The sequence below is a fragment of the Phacochoerus africanus genome, chromosome 4 (assembly GCF_016906955.1).
Source record: "Phacochoerus africanus isolate WHEZ1 chromosome 4, ROS_Pafr_v1, whole genome shotgun sequence".
NCBI classification, from domain to species: domain Eukaryota; kingdom Metazoa; phylum Chordata; class Mammalia; order Artiodactyla; family Suidae; genus Phacochoerus; species Phacochoerus africanus.
In genome coordinates this window covers 60,298,690-60,317,434 of record NC_062547.1, presented here as the reverse complement: position 1 = coordinate 60,317,434, position 18,745 = coordinate 60,298,690, and the positions used below count along the sequence as shown (strand labels likewise).

The window sequence follows — 18,745 nt, the reverse complement described above, 5'->3', positions numbered from 1 at the left end:
TCCTCTGTGCTGTTCCTCTGCCTGCTTAGGATGTTCCTGCCCAGCCCCTCCCCTGTGCTCCAAGTTCCTTTTTCCCCAGGTCACATCCTTGAGGTCATTTCATGGGGCCCTGGCCCATCCCAGTATCTCTTGGTGTTGCTCCATCCTTATTCCTCCTGGAGACTTCCAGTGGTGCCATCTCCCTGTGACTCAGGCAGGAACCCTGGAGGTGTCCTCAACTCTCCTGTCCTCTCACCCACTCTGACCCATGGCCGTGTCTTGTCGGCACCCCCATCAAGGTCCCACTCTCTCCTCTGCCTGGCCACTGTCTACTTCCCACCTCCCCAGCCTTTTTTCCACCCACAAGAGCCATCAGCTCATGGCCCTCCCCTGGTCAGGACCTTGCACAGCCCCTCCGTTCCCTCCTAGTGGAAGTTTGGGGCCCTCTCACTCCTGCTCCCCAAGCCAACCCCTCCCAGCCATGGGCCCTTTACACATGCTGCCCCGGCTCTTCAGCCCTCCTCCTCTTGCAGGCTCCTGGCCCCATTCCCTGCGCAGACCACCTCCCTTCCCTTCCGCAGCCCGTTCTGACTCCCTGTTCGTGCCCATGCCCCCTCTCACATTGGGTTGCTTTTCTGCGCTCATCCTGCTGCTGTGGAGTCACTCTTTTGCTCTCATCTGTCGCCTTGATCTTCCATGTCCTTCCTATGACCCCTATCCCCACGTTGTCTGTGGCCGGTGTGGGTTTGCATCCCTGGAGGAGATGGCCCCCAGCAGCCTCGTACAGGGACAGGCAGGAAGGACCATGGGGACTCACATGTGTGGGGACCCAGCAGTTGGTGAGAGCATTCCCTCACAGTGTCCTGGAGCCACAGTGTGGCAGTGCTCACCTTGGCCACGGCCTTCGCACCTCCTCCCCGAGCATGGTGGGTAGCGCCACGCAGGATTTTCTGAGAGAATCGCATGCTCGTGTTTGTCACAGTTCCTCTGGCTGCCCAGGGAGAGCTGGCTGCAAGGAATGGGCTACGGCGCCCCGGCCAGGGCAGAGCCCCATGGAGAGCTTCACAGAGAGAGATTTCAGGGTGAGGTTGGCCAGCCTGGGAGCCTGGTTGATTCAGGGAGGGAAGGAGAGCCAGGAGCCAGGAGTCATTCCTGACCTCGGTGCCGACAGGTGAGGGCTGTCCAGGGTTGTGCACATGTTCCCTAGGATTTTAGGCGAGGGGCTAGAGGCCAGAATTGGTAAGGAGGGGAACAAGATTCTGGCCTGAAGGCATCGAGGCTGTGTTTTTTCCATGCATCTGGCCCTGTGCTTGCCAAGGCTCACCCCACCAGGCAGAGGACACAGGCCCTGGTCATACTTCCCCCGCCCCCCACTCCAAGGAGGTCCCAGAAGACAACATGGACAGATTCAGGGGAGAACAAGAGCCAGGGCCCTCCAAGAAACTGATGGTAGGCAGCGTCCACGTCAGCCTGTGCAAGGCAAGAACCTGGGATCTTGGCTCTGAGGCCTCTGGGGAGGGTCCCCCCTCAACAGCAGAGTTGCTGTTTCCTGGCCCCTGTTTTTCTCCTCACACCTTGCAGCAGCCTCCAGAGCACCGCCCCCTCCGCCCGAGGGTCCTTGGCAGCCCCCCAAGCGCCCTCCGGGGAGCCGTGCACCTCCAGCCCGCGCCGAGTCTAAACAAGCACAGGAAAACACGACACATGTGAAAATCATAGATGCGGGAATGAGCGCAGACCCCAAGTGTGGGGCCCAGACCCCAGCCTGTCTGGCTCAGAGCACTGGCCTAGTAATGTCTGACATGTGTTCGGTTGTTTGCGAACCTGCCGCTCCAGCAGCTTGCCTGGCAGGGGCTTCTCTTTCTGGGCGCGTTTGAAATCAGGCTGAGCCGCAGGCCACTGGCACGCATGGAGATCGCCCCCACCAGCACCCAGCCCACCCTGTAGTCAGAACGTGAGCGGGAGTTAGTGGAACAAGGAGGAAGAGGGAGGCCTCCACCTCCAGGAAGACAGCGGTCCCTCTCGTCTCCTTCCACATTTGCCAAAGTTGTTGCCTTGGCTGCTCGCCGGTCCCGGAGGTGGGCAGGCTGTGGTCCTCCTTCCTGGCATAGCTCTGTGGCTGGCCGGCCCTGTGCACAGGGCTTCTGTGCCACTGGGCCAGGGCTCCTGACACCTGGTCTGCCCTCCCCTGGCAGCTCTCCCTGCCTGCGCTAGGCTTCCCTTCCAGCTGGCCCCACTTCTTTTCCCAAAGGTGATCCAGGTTGTCAAAAGGAATTCAACAGCAAGACATCCCTTGGCCCAACTGGTGTCTCAGGGTGTGGCTGCCCCATGTAAGGTCAGAAGCTCCCTTTGCAGCCTAGCAGAGGATTAAAAACTCCCTTGTATTCAGGACAGACGTTAGAGGCTGGCAGCCTAAAGGCCAAATCCAGCCCACCAGTGATTTTGGGTGGCCTGTGGTTGTGTGTGTGACGCCTTGAATCAGCACTCAAACGTACATGTAAAAACCTGGATTTCTAGCTTCTCTTGAAGAATCAGACCCAGCAATGGTGGGTTGAGTCCTACATCCCAAGGTGGGCTAGAGCGCCTCAGTTTGCTGCAGGCCCCTCCCATCCTTGTCACCTGTCTGACCCCCTCGCTCCTGGCATTTGCCTCTGCTGCTTCCTGAGCCCTGACATCTGCTCCCTACATGGGTGTCTAGTGTTCCTTGGCCCACCGGACATGTGAGGCATCAGATGCTCAGAGAAGACAGGAAGAGCCTGGGGTCCTGAGACCCAGCACACTCTCAGCAGGCATCTTCCGGACTCCTCCCCCCAGGCCTCTGCCAATGGCTCCCCTGATGTCACTGTGTTTGCAGCAGCCTAATTCTGGGCCCAGGGTCTGTGCAGAGACTGGCCCCTGGGGGCCCTGCCTCAGGAGCAGTCAATGGTGCCAGGCCCCTCCCTGTGGTGCTTGGCTGAGGGAAGCTGCCAGGGCATCCTAAGGGAAGTACAGGCGTGACCAGACTCGCCTCACACAGATGACACGGCCCCAGTGAACAGCTGCCGTGGGTGGAGGGAAGGCTGCCTCATCTCCCTGAGTGTGCGCTGGTTGCATTCATGCCAGCACTCGAACCTGCTGCCGTACTTGCTGGAAAGAGTTTGATCTGATGCCCTCTGCGGTATAGGATCAGCTCCCCCGGTGAGTCAGGCATCTTCACCTGGCCTTGACTTTGGGCCAGACTCTCTTCAGGGCCTGCTCACAACCTCATTAGGGCCTCACAGTGAACTCAAAAGGACAAAGAAAGTAATCTGGGGGATCGGTTCAGGCCCCCAGGGCTCCGCCATGTCAGGAGGCTTGTTGCTTCCCTGGCACGGTGCCTCAGGAGCAGCTGGCAGGCTCCAACTGCTGCCACACTGAACTTGACCTCACTCAGTGCCTTCACACCAACACATCCAAGGATCAGGTTGCTGAGGGATGGGCTGGGGTGAGGCAGGGGGCAACTTGGAACCCCTCGGCAGGAGTTCCATCAGGAAGGAGATGAAACAACTGAGTTTCTAGCGTGGTTATCATCGTGGGGTTTGTGCTGCAATATGGGGAATGCATTAGATGGGGGGAAAAGTGTGTGACCAGATACAAAGGTCAGGGGCCAGGAGGAGATCTGGCCAAAGGGTCGGGTTGTGGGTGGAGGATGAGGAGAAGGCTCAAAAAGAAACTAGCATCAAGCAGGACCAACTTCCTTGGAACTAACCAAAACCCAAGCCAGTTTAGGCAAAAAAGGGGACTAATGGTTTCCCAAAACCAGGAAGTGCCAGTGTGGCTGGGTCTGGGGCTCAGATGCTACCTTTTCCCCTCAGCTCCCTTGTGGTTATAGGATGCCCCACCGTACAACTCTGGACCTCCATTCCTGGAGTTACACCAAAAGCCTCTGGGCAGGGGAGTTCCCTTCGCGGCTCAGCGGTTAACAAATCTGACTAGGATCCATGAGGTTGTGGGTTCCATCCCTGGCCTCGCTCAGTCGGTTATGGGTCCAATATTGCCATGAGCTGTGGTGTAGGTCCCAGATTCGGCTTGGATCCTGTGTTGCTGTGGCTCTGGGGTAGGTCAGCAGCTGCAGCTCCGATTCGACCCCTAGCCTGGGAACTTCCATGTGCTGCAGGCGCGGCCCTAAAAAGCAAAAAAAAAAAAAAGTCTCTGAGTCTCATTTGGCTCCCCTGGTCACATATTCGTCTGGGGGCCAAGCATGGGGTGGTGCAGAGGTTGGGAAGTGCTCATCGACAGAGTCTGTGGGACACGCCCTTCCTGGAGGGAAGCCAGGATCATTGAGGGGTGTGTTGGTCAGCACTGGAAGTGGGAAGGAGAATGGAGCCCCCTGAGTGTCAGGGTGTTGGGGGTTTAGAGGGGACATCCTGGATTTGGCCATGGAGACGTGCCCACTGGCTTCTGAGTGATTGAGCTGTCTCCGGCAGTGACCCTGGGTGTGTGCCAGTGGCTGGCACCACGCCTACCTTCTCTTCCTCCCTTTCAGGGATGAGCACGCCTGGCTCCTCACCGCAGCACCGCCCACTGTCCCTGAGCACGGAGGCAAGGCGGCAGCAGGCCCAGCAGGTGTCACCCACTCTCTCCCCGCTGTCACCCATCACGCAGGTGCGAGGGCTCAGTGGGGCAGGGGAGGTGGGGCCCGGCTCTGTCTCTGTGGGAAGCCTCTCCCTCCTTCCAGGGAACAATCCTGAAGAGTTTCCTAACATTTTTGATTTTGGTATCAAATGTTCAAACACATGGGAAATTCAGAAAATGGCCTAGAGGAGTTACTGTCGTGGCTCAGAGGAAACGAATCCAACTCGGAACCATGAGGTTGCAGGTTTGATCCCTGGCCTCGCTCAGTGGGTTAAGGATCCGACATTGCTGTGAGCCGTGGTGTAGGTCGCAGACGAGGCTCGGATCCCGCGTTGCTGTGGCTGTGGCGTAGGCCGGTGGCTACAGCTCCGATTAGACCCCTAGCCTGGGAACCTCCATATACTGTGGGTGTGGTCCCAAAAAGACAAAAGACCAAAAAAAAAAAAAGTGGCCTGGAGTTCCCTGTGTCCATCACGACTGTTAGCTTGTGCCCGTGAGACTGGGCCTTCTTCATTGCCCTATTCTCTTCTTTAGGATCTTGTTGAAATTTCCCAAAATACGATGTTTAGATAGGGGTTTTGTTTTTTGTTTTTTGTTTTCAGTTTACTCTATTTGCTTTGTCTGCTTCTTTGCTAATTTGTGTGTCTAGGAATTGATCTCTTTCATCAAGGTTATCCCACATGCTGGCATACAGTTGTTTTTTCCTCTCTCACAGCCCTTTTTATTTGTGTAAAGTGCTTTATTATGTTCCCCTTTTCATTTATATGTGTGTGGGGGTTTTTTTTTTTTTTTTTTTGGTTTTTAGTTTTTTTTGGCTGTGCCCAAGGCAAGCAGAAGTTCCTAGGCCAGGGATCAAACATCACTGCAGCAGTGATAATGCTGGATCCTTAACCCACTAGGCCACCAGAGAACTAGTTTTTTTGTTGATGTTTTTGGGCTTCTTTTGTTTTGTTTTGTTTGACTGCACCTGCGGCAAGAAGAAATTCCTGGGCCAGAGGTGACCTGAGCCATAGCAGTGACAATTCCAAGTCCTTAACTGCTAGGCCATCAGGAAACTCCATTTCTTTGTGTTTTCAATATTACCTTGATGGTCTTATCCACCTACAATCAAATTAACAGTAATTTTCTATACCTTCAGATGCCCAACCGGGGCCTGGTTCCCTACTCTTGTCTATTGTATAGTTCTTGTTCAGATCAGGATCCAGACAGAGCCATGAGGGGCTCCAGGCCACTGCGTCGTCTGTTTCTCCATCTGTGACCCCAGCCTCTTTTCCCCTCCCTGCCACTCCCCACCCCTGAAACTTGCCTTCCCTTTCCTTTTTGGTCCTGAATTGCCCACTGTCGATGACAGGCAGGCCTCCCCCTAAATGTTTACATCCTGTAGCTCCTGGGCATGTCCAGCCTCCCTCAGAGGGCAGGGGCTTGCCTATCCCCAGGGACTATCTGCACAAACTCATGAACATTGAAAACCTGCCCTGGGTTATTTTCCTCTTTCCAACTTTAAGAGGGCCCGAGCTGGTCATTGCTGAGTGACCACACCATTGCCTCCATCACCTGCACGGTCTGCAGCCTCCCTCGGTGGCCAGGCTGCAGGGTGGTGGGAAGGAACCTCCCACCACTTGCCCTCTAGGACTCCACAGGGGCTAGGCTCTGGCTCCCTGCTGCCGGGGGCCTCTCTAGTCTGCAAGAGTGCAGAAGGGGTGTCGCCTTTCAGGTGCGGTGAGAAAGGCTTCCTGGGGGCAGTCTGTTCAGCTGTAGCCCAGTCCTCCGTGGGTCCCAGGGGAGGCCTGCCTGCCAGGCCTTTGCTTCCCTGGTCCAGGGTCTGGACCACCCTTCGTTCATCCTTCACGTCATTGCCAGGTGCTCCAGGCTGTGGGGATTCCCCTGGGGAGCAGGTGCTCGTGGCCTGGCCTGCCTCTGGGCAGGCCTCTCATCTCATACCCTCTTCTCCCTTCAGGCCGTGGCCATGGATGCCCTATCTCTGGAGCAGCAGTTGCCCTACGCCTTCTTTACTCAGGCAGGCTCTCAGCAGCCGCCCCCACCACAGCCTCAGCCCCCGCCACCGCCACCGCCTGCATCCCAGCAGCAGCCGCCCCCACCGCCCCCGCAGGTGCCTGTCGGTCTCCCCCCGGGCGGCTCCCTGATGCCAAGCGCCAGCCTGACGCGGGGGCCCCAGCTGCCCCCGCTTGCGGTCACGGTACCGTCCTCTCTCCCCCAGTCCCCCCCAGAGAGCGCAGGCCAGCCACCGATGGGGATTGACATTGCCTCGGTAAGCCCGGGATGGGGTTCCATGGGGCCTGGATGGGGGGCTTGTGCAAAAAGGGCCTGGGGCCTTTGGGAGACCCCCATCTGCCCTGCAGGAGAGCTGTCAGGGTGCCTGGCTTTATCTGCAGCCACCTTGAGGCTCCATTTTGAAGCCAACTCGGCAGGGGGTTGAGGCCAAGGCAAAAGCTGCCTGGGGTTGGGAGCTTAATGGGGATTCCACCTGGAATCTTCAAGCCAAGTTTGTCACCCCAGTGTAGATGGAGAAACTGAGGCACAAGCAGGGGTCAAGTACCCCAAACTTCATCCAGCATGAGCCACCCCATGTCTGGCTGCCAAGCCCTCCCCATGCCCTGAATGCCCCCTCAGCCCTTCCCACCCAGGAAAAGGCTTTTTCTGAGGCCGGCGGAATACAGAGCTCTCAGGGCCTGGGGAATGGACTTCTGGGAGTCAGAAGGACAGAGATGGACTTGGAAGAGAAGGGATGAAACCTGTTCTATGGTTCATACAGCACATTGCTCTGAGTCGGGGGGGCCTGCATCTCAGACTTTGGGACCCCCTGCATGGGGTTTGAGGAGGCCTGTAGCTCAAACCTTGGGACCTCTTGCCTGGGGCCAGGCTCGGGGTAACTAATGCTAGTTTTTGACAGCTGTCCGCACAAACCTTCCTGACAGTTCAGAAGTTCACCCTTTCACCCTGATTACGCTGGTAGGAAGGGAGTGGTCACAACTACCTTTGACTACATTCAGAGGCACAGGGACCCATGTTGGGGCCCAGCCAGCCCTCCCCTCTCATTTGGCCCATGGCTCCCAGCCTTGGGATACATGTCATCAGAATGCCATGTGCTCTGCAAAGAACAGACCTCCCTGAGCTGAGGCAGGTGGGAAGATAACCCAACAGGTAGAGACCCACCTTTCCAAGCTCAGAAGACAGACCTCAGAGGTCCCCTTGGATGGGAATGTGCTCAAGCCTAGCCTTTGGCAGAAACACAGTGGAGCTGCCTGGGGCACCAGTTCCATGACACCCTGCAACAGCAGAGCCTCACTGTGGAGCTTGGGGGACATTGGTCGCATGGGGTGCCCAGGCCAGGCTCTCAGGTCGAGGCGTTTGTCATCTGGCACTCCCACCCTCCCACCTCCAGGGAGTGCTGTCTCCCATAGGACTCGGGCTCCACTGGCCTCCTCTGAGTTTCTGCAGACCTGCCCAAGTGAGTGGGTCCCTCTGGTCATTTTCCCCTTTCCAACCCTGAAAAGGTCTGAGCTGGTCATTGCTGAGTGACCATGCTGGTCTCTCTTCGCACTCACATCCTGTTAAGCAAGCCCCCCTGCCTCACCTGGGCTCAACTCCCATCCCAAATTGCCCAGAACAGGCCTCCGAGGAAATGAAGAAAACGTAGGACTTAGGGGGCCCTAGGCTGGCCAGCTGGGCGTCACTGAACAACAGCCTCAGCGGTCAGGCTGTGAGGCACACAGGCCTGGGGGCACACAGCAGTGCCTTACCAGGTGGGACCAGAGAAGGGTCTAAATACAAGTCCTGGCCTGGCTCGTCTTTGCCCCACAGGGGTCTGGTAAGAAGCCAAGGCCCTTTGTCCTCTGGGTGAGGAAGTGGCTGCCCTTTGGAAGTCTGTGGACTAGGCATAACCTGGCGGGCTTGTCCCAAGTGGCACTGATGATCATGACTGTCCAGCTCTGGGAGCCCTGCTGTGTGCCCTTAAATAGCTTTTTTTTCAGTTCCCGCCACTGCTCCCAGCCTCTGGCCCTGGGCCTTAACCTGCCCAGGCGTGGGCCTGCGTGTGTGTGTTGTGTGTGTGTGTGTGTGTGCGCGCGCGCACACACACATGCATCCAGTGTCTGCAAATGAGTGGGGGTGTGAATGCGGGTACTCTGAAACCTGCTGAGTCGGGGCCAGCCCTTCGGTCCCACCCCAGGCTGCAGGGCGATTCCATGAGCTGGGTTCCAGGCTCTCTGACTGCCCTCGCCCCTCCCAGAGTTGGCTTTGGAGGCAGAGCCCCTCAAGACCCTGGGCTCAGGAAAGGGCCAGGGACCCCTACCTCCTGCAGGTACCCCAAGTACTCTGCTTACCTGAAGGGTGGGGGCTCTACCCGGGGCTCGGTGGGAAGCAGCCAGTCCCAAGAAGCCAGGCCTGGGGCCCCTCGAGCATCCTGACCTGTCTGTCGTCACAGGCGCCGGCTCTGCAGCAGTACCGCACTAGCGCCGGCTCCCCAGCCAACCAGTCTCCCACCTCGCCCGTCTCCAATCAAGGCTTCTCCCCTGGGAGCTCCCCACAAGTAAGGGACGCCGCCTCCCCTCCCCACCTCCCCTCCTCCAGCCTAGCTGGCGCCCCTCCCCCCACATGTCCCCCACCTGCCCGTCCGCCATCTGTGCCTCCTGTCTCACTCCATCCCATCTTGTTCACTCCACCGGGGTTGGGACTGGCAAGGGGAGGCCACCCTGAGCAGGGGCCAAGGAGAGGGCGCCCTCCCCTGCAGCTGCCACATTCCCACAGCGCCTCTGTGGTCTGTGCCAAACCCCAGCTGGGGGTGGCAGACTCTCTACTCACAGCAGTGATGCCAGTGTTGGCCATGCCCCAGCTCCTCACCCCATGGTTGGGATGCCCCAGTGTGCGGCTCAGAGCGGCATCGAGGCACCTGTGCCCTTGTCCCCACCCATGTCTGCCTGCCCTGAGGCTAATGCTTTCAGGCTTCTGAAGGAGGAGGGGAGCCCCCTGCTTCAGGGTGCAGCTGAGGTGATGGGGGCTCCAACCCCTCAGCCCTGTCTGCCCCTTGGGAAGGTGTTTCTCTCATCTCCTGGTCCCCAGCCCCAGAAGCTTCTCTGGCTTGACAACCTCTCAGCATCCTTGTCCTCTTCCCACAGATGAGAAGACAGAGGCTTGCCCCAGGTGACAAGCAGGGCTAGACCATGTCTGTCAGACCTAGGTTTTCCCTCCATTCCAGGCCCCACAGGACCCCATCTCTGACACAGACACACATGCACACCCCACCCCCGTTCCTCAGACTTCCCCTTGGCTCAGCTTCACCCACGGCTACATTCTGTCCGAAACCTTCTGTCAGAGGAGGAGGGGTTCCCACAAAGCTGACGTCCAGGCCCAAAACTTCTTGCTGTAGCAGCAAAGTCTCCCCAGGACCCCACCACCCTGTCCCCAGACTGTCACCAAGCTGAGAGACCTGTAGGAGCCATGCGGTACTCTAGACCCTGAAGCCTCATTCTCAGCCAAAGGGAAGATAGGGCTTTACTTCCCAGGTAGAGTGGAGGGAGGAGTTACTCCTCCAGGCAGGACCTGGGCTCCCTTGTCCCTGGGGATGTGCAGCTGTCCCCATCTCCCAGGCTCTCAGCAATGCACCCCAAGCCAGGCCCATGTGTCAAGACAGTGGGCCTACGTCTCAGGGGGACCCGAGGCTGTTCTCATAACTCGCTGACACGGGGGGGGCCTCTCCCAGGGCATTCCCTCCACCACCCTTGACAGCTAGGGGCCTCCCCTCCCCATAGAGGGCAAGAAGGTGCAGTGAGCTCAGGGCAGGGCAGGCCCGGCCTGGGGTCAGCCTGTTGTCTACATGCTCTCGGTCTGTCCCTGTCAGCTCTCAGCTCTCACGTCTGGTCTCATCATGGTCTCGTGGTGCCAGAGGAGTCAGGGGTGGAAGAAGCTGGTCTAGGCAGGGAAGCAGCAGGTGGGGTGTCCCCCGGTGGGCAGCCCTACCCCAGCCGGTCCCTGAGTGAAGTCCCTTTATGAGGCAGGACAAGAATTTAAGGGTGGATCGGATCTCAGAAGAGTTTGGCCTGAACCAGAGCGGTCTATCCCAGCAGAGAGCCTGTTGCTGTGTTGTCAAGCCTGTGTCTTGTGTGTCAGTCTGTCCATCCATACATTGTGCCTTGGCGAGGGAGGCAGGCAGCTCACTCAGATATGAGGATGGGGCCGGCAGATTGTCTGCCCCCCATCAGGAGCTCACTTGGGAACAAACCATGGCAGAAGGCAGGCCTGGTTTCCCACTGCAGCTGGATCTTGGAGGACGCATTCATCAGCCCCAGGGGCCTGGGTCACCCCACGTTGCCTAGCCAGTGTCTCCTCCTGGATGCACAGGGCAGCTGCCTGCCACATCTGGCCTTGAGTGGATGCTGTATCTGTCCTGATGCACCCTGATTTTCCAGTGGTTGGGATCAGGTCCTGTGTACTGCCTCCCCTCTTGTATTCTGAGCAGAGCTCTTATGGCAGCTTCACAAGAGAAATCGTACCTGGGGTCTCCTGTGTGTGCCAGGCCTCTCTGGGATCAAGGCCACGGACATAGGATCAAGTGCCCCAGAAAGACCAGCCCCCAGCCTCCACCAAGGCCGTCATGTGCCTCCTCCATGCAGTCCCACAGCCCCCCTTTTCCAAGCCCGAAGCTGGCGATTTTTAGGACAGCTGTGGCCTTTTTGCCACATGGTCTTTTCTCCTCCTTTACTCCTTTCACATTTTTAACTCTTTCCTGGTGGTTGAATGGAACATCCAGCCCCAGGAGCCACCCCGCCTGCCATGTGGCAGTGTGTTCCTGTCTACTGAATACCCAGAGTGGCCAGTGGGCTCTGGCAGTTGTCAAAGAGCGTGAGGACCTTTCTAGAACAGGGAGCCCAAAGGGAGGCGGTCCAGGGCCTATGGTCTGTGGAAACTCCGGTCTGGATACATGCTGAGCACCTGGGAGCAGCTGCAGGACAGTGACTTCTGTAAGCCATGCTATCCCACAGAAGAGGAAATAGGCCAGGGTTCCCAGCCTCAGGGACACTGAGGGGCTGGGTTGGGCATATGTTTCCCCTGGTTTGTTGCCTCCAGTGCGACCTGGCCACACATGCCATCCCTCACTTCCCTTCCACATCCCACTAGACTCCTTCCCATTGTCTCCCTGGCAGCATCTCAGGAATGGGCAGGGGCTCCATGCTTCTCTTGTTGGCATTTCCACGGCCACTGGGCATCCCAGCCCCCTGATCCTCTCCCGGGGGCAGCCCCCATCCCTCTGCCCCAGCTGGCATTGAGCAAGTAGGGGTGGCAGGCAGGCAGCCAGCCGTGGGTGGACTAGGGCTTTCCGTATACCTGTCCCATGCTCGCTCTGTGCAGCCTCTCTGCCCATGTGTGTGTGGCCTGCTGCCTGTCCTGTGTCTCCCATGTCCTGAATATCCAGAGTGCCCCCCACCTTGCCCTATTCACACACTTTCCTCTGGGGCCTGTCAGGTGGGGTTCCTGACCCCTGTGGCCCCTCATCTTCCACATGAAGAGAATGGGCTCACCCACACCTGGGCCCAAATAGAGGCGATGGGGTGGCACTTTGGGCGAAGTTGGGGTACAGAGTCCCCCCAGAAGTAGGCAGTGGAAAAGAGCAATCATCCCCAGATTAGGGGTGCGCTGCTCCATTCCGGGGCCTGGGCTCTCCCCGGAGCCCTGGGAGAGATGCAGTCCGCCTCTTAACGTCCAGAGCATGCTCCGGGAAGTTCCAGAGGCCTCCCTCCTCTCCCAACCTGGGCCGGCTGGTGAGGTCCTAGGAGAGAGGTGTGGGAGCACCCCACCTTGCCATGGTGGCCTCACCCCTGCCTGATTTGGGGGACCCTGACGACAGTGGGCCTCTTTTCTGTCTGCAGCACTCTTCTACCCTGGGCGGCGTGTTTGGGGACTCATACTATGAGCAGCAGATGGCAGCCAGGCAGGCCAATGCTCTGTCCCATCAGGTGAGCGGGCGCCCACTGCAGACGCTCGCCAGATCCCACCCACTCCTCGGGCATGAGCTTCTCAGCCTCCTCCCGACTCCAGGCTGCAGAGGCTCAGGTCCTGGAGGGGGTGGCTTGGCTTTGCCCCCAACCCCCACCCCGTGTCTGCATCCTGCCTGCAGAACAAGGCCACCAGCAGAGGGGGAGGAAGGGTGGGCAGTGAACGCTGGCAGGGATGGGCTGTGGCTCTTAACAGGGGTTCCTCAGCGTGAACTGTGCACGTGGGTTTGCTGAGAGGTTGTGCTGGCTTTGTGTGGAGGCCAGCATTGAGGGCATGTGGGCACGGGAAGGGTTGCCTGCTGCCTGGGGCTGGTCACTCATCTGTCCATCCAGCCAACCAGCCAGCAAGCTGGGGGCCAGGGGTGGGGGGCATGTGCTGGCAGGTGCTGGCAGGTGCAGGCAGGTTTGGAGATGAGCAGACCCCAGGGCAGAGGGACTCATGCTCGGCAGCCCCAAGTGTGCCTTGACATGGCTCTTAGGCATCCTGAAAAGTTGGAACTACCAGCAGCCACAGACAGACTCGTTGGCCTACAGCAGCCCGGGTCCCACGGTGGCCACCTGGGTGGCAGTGGCCTCATGCCTGTATGCTTCCTCTCTTAGCTGGAGCAGTTCAACATGATGGAGAATGCCATCAGCTCCAGCAGTCTGTACAGCCCGGGCTCGACGCTCAACTATTCCCAGGCGGCCATGATGGGCCTCTCGGGCAGCCCTGGGAGCCTGCCGGACACACAGCAGCTGGGCTACCCCAGTCACAGCAGCATCCCCAACATCATCCTCACAGGTGAGGCCAGCCATCACAGCATCTTGGGTGAGGGTCTTGATCTCTGTGGGATCTGGCTGCCATGAGAGGCCTCAGCCCTGGGGGTGATGGAGTCTCCACCCTTTGTGAGATGTGATGGGGCTGAGGGGTCCCTGCTCTTGGTACAAACCAAGGAGGCCAGAACCTCCCCAGCCTTGACTCACTGCTGGGCTTACAGTACAGGCTAGGGGGACACACACTGGACCCTGGACCTGGGTGTCTGGTGTCCTGGGCTAAGAGTGTGAATTGGATAGAAGAGGTCACTCAGCTAGTCCTTCATCCACTGCCCAGGCTCCTGAACCCCATTAGCTGAATGTGCTGGGGCTGCAAGTGACTCTGTGGGGTGGGCCCTGCCTAGTGGGGCTCAGCCTGTGCAGCAGCAGACACGTACCAGCTCACACGGGCTGTCAGGAGTCCCCAGGTGGTCTCAGCACAGTGCCCAGGAGCGTGGACATGCACACGCACCTGTGAGTAAGCCTTTACCCAGCAGAGCTCAGGGTCCCTGCCCCCACCCCTCATCATGCCCTGAAGTTCTGAGTTTTATCAAAGAAGGAAGCAGTTTCCTCACAAGCCAGAGCTGCATGGGATTGAGGGTGAGACTCTCCTAGAAGTCCCCACTGTCATCTCTAGGATGGAGGGGGTCCCTGTCCAGAGCTCCCCATAGCCGAAACTCTGGGTGCACATCCGGTGCCTCCTCCTTGCCCCCACGGTCTGCAGGAGATGTTCTGCGTGCAAAAGCCTTGGCCTTGGGGGTTGTGTGAGAAAGATCAGACACCATTGATTGTCCAGCAGGCCAGACAGACCAGAACCTCCTGTCCTTTTCCCAGATTGGGAAACTGAGTAGAGGAAGGAGTCCAGGTTGGAACCTAGGTCTCTTGGGGAGAATTTGAGTTTCCCTCCAACCCACAAGGAGGCTCCTGATGTGCACGGAGCAGACTGCCTAGCAGAACCTGGCAGTGGGCCCTGCTCCCACCAGGTCACACTGAAGTTTGTGTCGCAGCCTTCATCCCAGGGCTTCCTGGCCTTGACACCCCAACATCCAGGTCAGGACCATCCTATCTACTATGGGGTGTTGAGCAGCATCCCTGGCCTCCACCCACCCGATGCCAGTAGCATTCCCTCCAGTTGTGACAACTAAAAATGTCCCCAGACATTGCAGATGTCCCTTGGTGGACAGACTGCTCAGGTGAGCTCCCCTGGTGTGGCCTGAAAATTGAGAGGGGCTGCAGGGGTGCAGGGAGCCAAGGTCAAGCTGAGCCTTTTGTCTGTACCCCACCCCCCATACACAGTGACAGGAGAGTCCCCTCCTAGCCTCTCTAAAGAACTGACCAGCACGCTGGCTGGGGTCAGTGACGTCAGCTTCGACTCTGACAACCAGTTCCCACTGGACGAACTCAAGATTGACCCCTTGACCCTGGACGGACTGCACATGCTCAATGACCCAGACATGGTCCTGGCTGACCCGGCCACTGAAGACACCTTCCGGATGGACCGTCTGTGAGCAGCACGCCCGGCACACTGCCGCCCAGCCCCCGGCTCCGTCACCCCACCGGTCAGTGGTCCCGACGGTGTCTCCCTGAGCCTGGGGACGGCGGCGCTCCGTCCCTCGCAAACGGCCGAGCTTGTGATTCTGAGCTTGCAATGCCGCCAAGCGCCCCGCCCGCCCATCCCCCCCACCCGGTTGTCCACCTCCCGCGTGAGGCCCTCGCGTCGCCCCCGCGGACCCTCCCTGCTCTCTCGTCCCCCCTGTAAGATGCGGAAAGCGTGCTGGGCAGGGCCGCCGGGCTCGGGGGTGGGGCGCTGTGCTCTGCGACGCGGTGGGCTGAGGGGCATCTTCCGACTGTTGTCCAGCTCTCACTGCCTTCCTTTATCCCTGGCCCCCCCACCCACCCGTGCCCCCAGCCCGTGGTTAGGTAGTGAGCCAGCCCCACCCTGCCAAAGGGAGAAGGCGCCAGAGAGGGGGGCCGGGCATGAAGCGAAATAAACACTATTTGGACTGCTGTCTTTTATATTTCTGAGCACACACACAGAGCTAGAGTCCATCCCATGGAGGTGGGATGCGAACATGTGAACAGAGCATGCGAAGCAGCTGAATCTTCCTGGGGCCCAGTGGGAAGCCCGGGCCCCTGCCTCACCTGCCCCAGCCAGGCCCCTGTGTGGCCACCTTTGCTGTGAAACTCCTGCCCAGGAGGAACAGGCCTGCTTGGGATGCACGTGGAGGCAGGGATTATTTCTGGGGGTTTTGCAACTTGTTTCCATCTTTCTTTCTCTGTACTGTGGTCACTGTTACTATTATTTAAAGAATGGGGTGGGGAGGGGGTGGCCAGGACATTTGTGTTGTGTTTCTTTTTGTTTGTTTCTTTAGTTTTGTATTTACATTTTGGTCGTAGACCAGTAACTGATTCCTTCAAGCCAACACTTGCCTGAGAGCATGTTTTTATTGTAGAAATCTAATGTTATATATATATTTGTAAGCTAACTGGAAGCAGTCTGCTGCCTGCCCAGGTCTGAGCTGCATCTCTGATCTTTTTAGTTTCGCCCCATCATCTCAAAACAGAAGGACATAAGATCAGGCAGGGCTGAGCGGGTATTCTGGCGGAAGCTGGCAGCAGTGACCAGAGGTGCCTCTGCTCTGGTCCTATAATAGACACCTGGGAAGGAGCCGTGGCTTTCACCAAGGGTCTCTCAGCCCAGCTCTGCCAGGCCCTCCCGAGGTGCCAACCAGTCCTCAGGGCGGGCCTGTCCCAGACCTCGTGGCCGGCAATAGCTGTGGCCCCTCAGCTCGTAGATGCCCCAGAGACAAGGCCGTCCTCACCACCCCACTCTAGGAACTGACCGACATTCGTTCCCTCTGGCCATGCCGCTTGTAGCTCCTCCTGGCAGGCTAGACGTGGAGGCCAAGAGCAGTGTGCATTTTAGCGGTTGGTTTCCAGGTGCTTCTCAAAGTGCCTCGGGAGGCCCAGGTGACCATCCGTCGGGGCTCACTGGCGCGCCGGAGGCCGTCCCTCTGCCCTACAGGCCCTATGAGTGGGTGGTAGGGCTGGCTTTGTGTTCTGTCGGTTGCTTTGGAATAGGAACCTCTGTTTCATTCTCTCCGACATCGCATCTCGCATCTGGAGTTCTTGCTCCTCCACCTGCTGGCCGGGCCGGCACCTCTTGCTTGGTGTGTTTCGGCCTCCGCCAGGGTCTTGGGAGCACCCACCTCTGTCTGTGGGAGCCGGGTTTGATCTCCTTGTTCCCCAGCCAGGTGGTTAGCACTCAGCCAAGCGGCTGGGTGGCCATACATATGGAAAGTCCCCCACCCCCATCCTTGGTCATTTGACCTCCACTGCTGTTTTGGAGGCTTGGGGACACTGTGTCAGTCCATCCAGGTCAAGGGCCTGTTATGTTTCCATGACGGGGGCTGGGGCGAGGAGTGGGGACTTTTTTTTTTTTTTTTTTTTTAAGAAAAACTACATGTATATAGAAGGGTTTGATTACTGTTAGACTTGTATGTAGAACTTTTTAAAAAATGGCCTTAATAAAATAACAAGCAACCTTCCTGGATGCAATTTTCAAACAAGGCACTGGCGTCCCTCTGAGGGTGCCCTGTCAGCCCTCACTTCCCATCTGCTCAGCACTGGATTTTTGGTGCACATGGGCAGGAGAGAAGGGGGTGTTCAGCCCCGTGGCCCATTTCCAGTGTCCCTCGGCCAGGAGCACAGGTGACATTGTATTAACATGGTAGCCTCGGCCCAGGAGGGGCGTAGGTGCAGCGCTTTCCCTGGGGAGGGGGCCCCAGCCAGGAGCCAGCGGCCAGGCATCCTCAAAGCGTTTACTGCCCCCTCCTGGGCCTGGGCAGGACTCTGGGGATTTTGGCTTTTTCTTAAGTAACACTTCTCTACTAAATATTCTTGAATTGCCAAGACCTTTAGAAACAAGACAGCTTAAGGGGAATCAGCCCTTTGACTTGTGACGTGAAAATACTGTGATTTCAGGCAAGCTGCACCATGAGGGGTGAGCCGGGGCCCCTGCATTATGTACATAGACCCGCCGTCTGCGTCCTCGCTCACTTTGGCCGAGCGACCCTCAGCTGTGCAAAAACCTTTTCTCCGGGAGCACGAGCCAACCAGCGTGTCCCCACCTGCCTCAGTTTTACCCTCTGTCCTCTGAGCCCCCAGGGTGGTTGGTGAGTTTGTTACTGCACGAGGCTCACGGGCCAAGGGTGAGACTCGGGGTCAGCTTCTCTCTGTGTCCTCCAGAGAAGAGCGATCATGCCCCGCCCTTCAGCGTCACTCCCTAGAGTGCCCAGCACTGACTTGGGGGGGCAGAAGGAGGAGTCTTATGGGGATCCCATCCCTGTCACAGGTACCCTTGGGGACCTCCACCCCCGCCGTGCCCTTACCAAAGGGAAGACAGGCAGTACTATTTGGGGTATCCTGCAGCCTCCTTCTCAATCTCCCCGCAAGCCCTGCTTCCCCCTGACACTTATGGGTGAGAAGGGTCAGGGCCAGTCCCTTGAGGCAGCGTGCCCTGAGACCTTTAGTGGAAAGCTCAGGGAGCAAGTCGACCCTTGAGCAAAATGTGGGGCCCACAGCCAGCAGAATCCTAAAACCAGTCAGGCTACCCTGTGGGGACAAGGCACAGCAGAAGGGACCCTAATGGAGTTGGGTCCAGCCCCCACTGCAGTCCACAGAGCTCCCTGGGACCTGGCCTGCGAGGCTGGAAGGCAAGGGCAGGTGTGTATGTGTTTGTGGCCCTTTCTCAGCAATGCCTCACGCTAACCTCCAGCCTCCCCACTGGCCTCAGGGCCACCTGCCTGCCCAGTGAGTGTGCACTGGGGGTGCAGCCCTGTCTTGGATGCTGGGCTGGGCTTTTCGCCTGGGTGTTCTGACCTACTCATGGGTTTAAGGGGCTGGGTAGGAGAGTCCTGACGTCATGGGTGTGTTTGGTCTGATTTCTTCAGGCAACCAACCTCTCAGGAGGATGGCTAGCCAAGCAGGCCCCATCACGAGGCCTGTTTATCACAGCGGGATGGGCGGGGACGGTTGTCCATCTGTGCGTTCATCAAATGCTGTGAGACCCCCGCCTAGAGGGTGAGAGGCACTTGTCATCCATTCATCATCCTACTGGCACAGGTGTCCAGTTTCGGATGGGTGTACTAGGTGCTGGCTGGGTGCTGTCAGGTGGGACAGGAGTAGGTGTTGCCTGTGGGGGGCTGGGCTGGGCTGGGCTGGGCCCATGCAGCAGGGGTGACCCCGCTCTGTCCAACTTTCTGGGCCGGATGAGTCCCCATGATCCCCTGTTCCTAGAGGGGGCTCTGTTGACCTGGAGGCCCCCGGAGGGCTCAGGACACCTGGGATGGTGCATCTGTCGCCAGACCTCCATG

General features: G+C 58.4%; 1 protein-coding gene across 8 annotated transcripts in view; it reads left to right on the top strand.

Moving 5' to 3' along the window:
• Positions 1 to 16,815, top strand: part of CRTC1 (CREB regulated transcription coactivator 1) — an 83,739-nt gene extending 66,924 nt beyond the window's left edge. For 2 of the 8 annotated variants that reach the window (XM_047776520.1, XM_047776518.1), the window contains 7 exons: positions 4,481 to 4,599; positions 6,527 to 6,679; positions 6,788 to 6,838; positions 9,014 to 9,118; positions 12,453 to 12,539; positions 13,179 to 13,359; positions 14,667 to 16,815. In XM_047776520.1, the coding sequence (XP_047632476.1) occupies positions 4,481 to 4,599; positions 6,527 to 6,679; positions 6,788 to 6,838; positions 9,014 to 9,118; positions 12,453 to 12,539; positions 13,179 to 13,359; positions 14,667 to 14,878 (908 nt within the window). In that variant the 3' untranslated portion in view covers positions 14,879 to 16,815. Of the gene's footprint in view, positions 1 to 4,480; positions 4,600 to 6,526; positions 6,839 to 9,013; positions 9,119 to 12,452; positions 12,540 to 13,178; positions 13,360 to 14,666 lie in introns of all 8 variants that reach the window. The other 6 variants (XM_047776515.1, XM_047776514.1, XM_047776519.1 and 3 more) reach the window with 4 other exon arrangements.
• Positions 16,816 to 18,745: the final 1,930 nt, after the last annotated feature.